Source organism: Mesoplodon densirostris, chromosome 4 (genome assembly GCF_025265405.1).
Source record: "Mesoplodon densirostris isolate mMesDen1 chromosome 4, mMesDen1 primary haplotype, whole genome shotgun sequence".
NCBI lineage: Eukaryota > Metazoa > Chordata > Mammalia > Artiodactyla > Ziphiidae > Mesoplodon > Mesoplodon densirostris.
Window position 1 is genome coordinate 148,809,406 of NC_082664.1, and position 5,585 is coordinate 148,814,990.

A 5,585-nucleotide genomic window follows, 5' to 3' on the forward strand; every position below is an offset into this window, starting at 1 on the left:
AGAGTATTAACCAAAAGGAGTACCCAGTCTGGAAAGCAATTTGGGAGGGAGGAGGCCAAGACATATTTGGGAATATGCAGCGTTTATAACACCTACTGAACATCCCAGAAGAAATGACCAAGACTCCTGGAGGTAGCTAGATACTGACGACTTAGGCTGGAGCAAAGCGGGGCTGTGTTTTGGCAAAAACACGTACAAAACAGACTACAGAAATCTTACTACCGAAGCTTGCCTGAACAGGAGTGAAAGGTGTAGCGCCACTGAAGGAATCCACTCGTGTCTACTTTCCACCGCCTGCCCTCGCCTCGCATTCCTCACAAAGACTCCAGGCGCAGGCGGCCGGAAGTAGCCTTTCCGTCCCTACCCGTCACCGGCTCCCAGTCAAGGGGGCTCAATATACAGCGATGCGTCTCTTCCTGCACAGCCACCAGGCAGACTGAAAGCGCACGGTGGGCACCACCACCTTCAGCCTGCCAACGCACCACCATCGTGCAGCTCCAGGCCAGCCACCAGCGTTGGATGAATTGGGAAAAATCCACACGGTGCGCCGAAGATACCGCGAGACTTCACAGGCCTGCCTCGGCCTTAGCGCGCCGGAAGCGGAAGTCAGGCGGTGGTCGGAGTCTGGCCGAAGTGGGCCTGTTACTTTGGAGAGCTGAGGGGTCCGGACGTCCTGTGACGGTCTTCTGGGTCGGAGGTAGGTTTCCGTGAGCGTCCGGCTGGCGGAGTCCGGCCCGAGCGGGATAGATACAGCCCTGGGCGTGGGGCGGGGCGGGGAGGGGGTCGCTCATTCGGGGCCGCGTGGGGGAGGGAGCCGGGCGGGCCGAGCTGAGTGGCCGGCGAGGTGTCCTCCGCCTCTGCCGTTCCGAGACTAGACTCTTTGGCGAGACCGGAAGCCGCTTACTCCTCGCAGCCTCCAGTTTCCCTCGCACCTGGGGCCGAGGTGCTTCTGAAGAAGCGCATCAGTCAAAGCCTTGATAGACAGGCGCTGGTGTGCTGTGAGAGAGGACTGAAAAAAGCAGTGGTTCTCAGTCCGTGTCTTCGTCGGTTAGTTCTCTGGGTTCATCTCCCAGGGCAGCGAAACCCCATTCTGGGTAGTCGTTTACAAGGTTAGTGGCCCGCAGCGAAAGTTCTCTGTGGTTTTATTTAGGGTCAAGAAACTAGTAGTCTTCGAGTACGTATCTGAAAGGCTGTACCCTGTGTTTTCCGACAGAAAAGAACATACTTTGTGAAGTTGTTATTCATGCCCGAACTAGCTCATTGGTTTTGAGTAGCATCTTCTAGCTCTTCGGTGGCACTTTAAGCTCCAATTCCCTCTTTGGAATTAACGTTGCAAGTCTTTAGAGCACTTTTAATCCTACCACTTCGTTAACCTTTATGGTTCCTTGTCCCCACGACACACACCTGTTGAGGGTTTCTTTCAAGGGAGTCAAGTTTTGTTTTGTTTTTCTTCCCATAGATCTAAACAATCTAAACATTAAACGGTACAGCTGCCTCAAATCCCTGGGGTAAGTAAAGCTTGGATCAGTTAAAATTCTGTTTAAATTTCATTCTCACCAGTAATGATAAAGATGATACACATTTGTTTATTTGTGGGAGGGGGATCTTGGAAGAACGTTAGAATAGCACATTTGCCTTGGCTTATGATTTTTTACCGCCCCTCTGGTTAGTTACGGGTCATCTTTCTGGTGATTTCTGTGATTCCTATAGAAATCAAGGCACGCCTTTAATTTGCTGAATTTATTTTAAACCGTACCCTGGATTTGAGAATTTGACATCTGTTTGCCAATACCAGACACATTGGTATTTAATAAGACATACTGTAAGAGAGCGGAGGCCTGGAAGGTAAGACATGGAGATATTGTTTCTTGCATCCAAATAATAATCTTTAATTTTCTTGGGACAAGGGTAGTATTATAAATATTTGCATATGTTTTGAGGGATTTGGAGGAAAGAAAAACTAATGGAAAAGCTGTCTTCCAGTATCACATCTCTTTGACAGAAACTTTTTATTATAAACTGAAATAATACAGGAAAAAAATAATTTTAGGACATCAGATAAGGGAGATTTGGTTTTAAAGTTTTAGCATGATGTCACATATGCCCCAAATCATAGAACAGATTTTAGTGGTCGTGAGGCAAAGAACAGAAAGATGGGGTTTAGGTGAGGAAAGGTAGGGGATGGGACTACATCAAGGAAGGACTAGAAATTGGGGGCTACCTTCAAAATACTGCTAGGGATGGCTTCCAGGTCTTGGGTGAAGATGAAAAGAAGTGAACTCTTTCTCCCCTGGTTTCTCGAGGATTAGGCTGCTGCAGCCTAAGTCAAATCTTTTCTCAGAGGTAGAGGGCTCTCTGAAAATTTGGGTGAAGAAATACTGCTTCAAAAGTGAATCCATAATTGCCCTGGAAAACCCAGCTGATACAGATATCAGTTTTCATAGCCATTAGATAATATTTATAGTAGTTTTTTCATATGTCACAGAACCTGGAATAAGAATATATTGAATACCATTATAAAGTAGTTACCCTAGACCTTAGTAGCTGTGTGTTTAAAGGCCTTTTTATTTGCCTTTCTGTTTTCATGTCTTTACTGTATTTACAGTCTTTCTCTTTACTGGCTCTTTTATTTTCCTACAAACAACTTCAGGTGTTGTAGCCTGGGGAAAAAAAGAGGTAACCTTCCAGTAACCCCTTAGCTACTGCCCTTTGTGTTTTGTCTCTGTTTCCAGCCAAGCCTCTTGAAAGCTTGGTCTTTAATCAGTGTAGATTTCTACTTCCTTACCTTCCAGTTATTTCTTAATTAATTGTAGTCCTGTTTTAATCCCCAATACTCTAATCACTTCCTAATGCTAAATCCAATTAATTTTCTCTTCTTGGTTCTTCCTATTACTTTACAATTTAACACTGATGACCTTTCACTCTTTATTCTCTTGCTTTCTATGATAATCTCTTTTGGTTCTTCTCTCATCTGTGTGTGTTCTCCTCTTATCCCTTCTTTAACTTCTTTATATGTTGATGTTCTCCAGAATTCTGTTTCTCGATACTCTTTTCTTATCCCATTGCCTTCCTGAGGAGTCTCATTCATTCTCACTGCATTATCCACCAACAAAACCAATGTCTCCCATATTCATCTTCCACCCAGTTCTCAATCCCAGACCCTCCACGTGGATGTACATACCATAGCTAAATTCAGCTCAGTGTGGATCTTTGCCCACCCTTCTGTAGTTCCCGTGACACCGTAACCTGTCCAATTATTTGGCCAGAAACCTAGGAGTTATCCTTTATTCCCTTCTCTCCTCACAGCCTCTACTCATTGACTGATTTCTCCTGGAATTCTTTTAAAACTATTCCCACAGTCAGTGCCTCAGATTAAACCCTCAGCATGTCACCTATATTATTGCAGTAATCTGCCTTTAAACTCACTAATCTGTTCTCTACCTGTTAGAAAAGTGATCCTTCTAAATAGTAAATTTGCTCTTGAGACTTTCCTGCTTAAACCACCTATGACTCCCCACTGCCTCCCAGAAAAAGGGCAAAGTTGTTTGCATTGAATACAAAGTTTTTCACAGTTTGACCCCTGTCCACTTTTACAGCTTCATTTCTTGACATTTGCTGCTCCTCCCTTTATATTTACACCATATCTGTCTTTTCTACTAGACTGAGAGCTCTTTGTGGGCAGGGTTCATGATATATTGTTCACCTTTGTATCCCAGGATCCTAGTTAGCACAATGTCTGTACTATAGTAATCAAGAAGTACTGAACTGGGCCTCCCTGGTGGCGCAAGTGGTTGAGAGTCCGCCTGCCGATGCAGGGGATACGGGTTCGTGCCCCGGTCTGGGAGGATCCCATATGCCGCGGAGCGGCTGGGCCCGTGAGCCATGGCCGCTGAGCCTGCGCGTCCGGAGCCTGTGCTCCGCAACGGGGGAGGCCACAACAGTGAGAGGCCCGCATACCGCAAAAAAAAAAAAAAAAGAAGTACTGAACTGAATCTAGTCTATCTTAGGTTTAAAAGTACACAAGGACTTTTATGAATACCCTGCCTAAGAGTATTTACTTCTTGTTTTTCCACTATCTGGTGAAGATAGTGTTACTTAAAAAAAAATTCTAATAGAAACATATTAAAAACTGTACAGAATTTCAGAATGACTGACACTTCTGAAGCTGTTCCAAATTTTGAAGAGATGTTTGCCAGTAGATTCACAGAAGATGACAAAGAGTACCAGGAATACCTGAAACGCCCTCCTGAGTCCCCTCCAATTGTTGAGGAATGGAATAGCAGAGCTGGTGGGAACCAAAGAAATAGAGGCAATCGGTATGTATTACTTCAGAACAGTAAATGCCTGTGGCTGATCTGGGAGAGGATAGCTTGAATCTGCTAGCCCACAAGGCCAGTGAGGGCAGGAATCAGTGTTTTTATGCTGTGTGGTATACCGAGTGCCTAGTAACTGCTTGGCACACAGTACGTGCCTGGTAAATATTTGGTTTTAATATTTTGCCAGCACCATATTTTTTTCCCCTTGCTATGCAGTTGTGTGTGAGTGTGTTATAATGGTTTTTTAAAAAATATTCTTTCTCTGGGCTAATATTTTATTTTCTCTGCAAATATGCTTTAAAAACCTAGAGTCTTTTACAAAACTTTTGCATTAGATTCCATAAAGAAGATATTGTTTTTGGTTTTACAAAGTTTATACAATGTAAATTACTTCTGTTTGATACCTCAAAGTAGATCAAAGGAATATTACCATACTGCTTTGAACAATTGAATAGGTTTCGGAACCATCCTATTGTTTGGGGCTTGGTGTTGTAGTCTACCTCTTCTCTGCAAAGTATTGAATATATCCAGTATAATACTGCATATGAATCTTAGGAAAGTTTTGAATAACTAGTGCTATAACATTCTGTAGAGAAAAATGTTTTTTACTCTTTTGTATATTAGATTGAGAAATGAAATGCACCAGGATAGATTTGTCATGTGTTTTTTTTTTTTTTAAGGGAAGTATAAAAATTTTTTTGTTTTGTTGTTGTAGGTTGCAAGATAACAGACAGTTTAGAGGTAGGGATAGCAGACGGGGGTGGCCAAGTGACAATCGATCCAATCAGTGGCATGGGCGATCCTGGGGTAACAATTACCCACAGCACAGACAAGAACCTTACTACCCCCATCAATATGGACACTATGGTTACAACCAACGGCCTCCCTATGGCTACTACTGATAGAAATGTCAGCAGCTTTTAATAAAACCATTTACTCTGTTAACATGACAAAAGTTTATGTTGTATTTTCTGTTGGTCATAGTTTTACATCTGATTGTAGAGAGTGGATTGATGTTTTGGAACTTGAGACTTTTTTAAAATTAGATCTTACTGGAGAGATATGATGGCTGCTGGAAATATCAATAAATACTCCCCTAAAAAGGTTGTGGACTATATTGCTTGACTTCTACCTCAGATTCTTTATTTCATGACTTAATAGTGCTTTAAATGTTGTGAATTTTTTCCTTGTTTGGCTTTCAGGAGTTCTTTGTTTTACACAGAAATAAAAATTTTACATAGAAAATGCTTGCTTTTACGTTGTAAGGTA

General features: G+C 42.7%; 1 protein-coding gene across 2 annotated transcripts; it reads left to right on the top strand.

Annotated features, from left to right (window-relative positions):
- Positions 1-542: 542 nt before the first annotated feature.
- On the top strand, positions 543-5,261 carry RAMAC (RNA guanine-7 methyltransferase activating subunit). 2 transcript variants are annotated; one of them, XM_060097470.1, is made up of 5 exons: positions 543-697; positions 1,460-1,508; positions 1,711-1,845; positions 4,138-4,316; positions 5,032-5,261. In XM_060097470.1, exons 4-5 carry the CDS (start codon positions 4,147-4,149, stop codon positions 5,216-5,218), a joined length of 357 nt encoding a protein of 118 aa, XP_059953453.1. In that variant the 5' UTR covers positions 543-697; positions 1,460-1,508; positions 1,711-1,845; positions 4,138-4,146; the 3' UTR covers positions 5,219-5,261. The 2 variants fall into 2 exon arrangements, with proteins under 2 accessions (XP_059953453.1, XP_059953452.1); XM_060097469.1 differs by lacking the exon at positions 1,711-1,845 and having other exon boundaries at positions 566-697.
- The last annotated feature ends 324 nt before the right edge of the window (positions 5,262-5,585 follow it).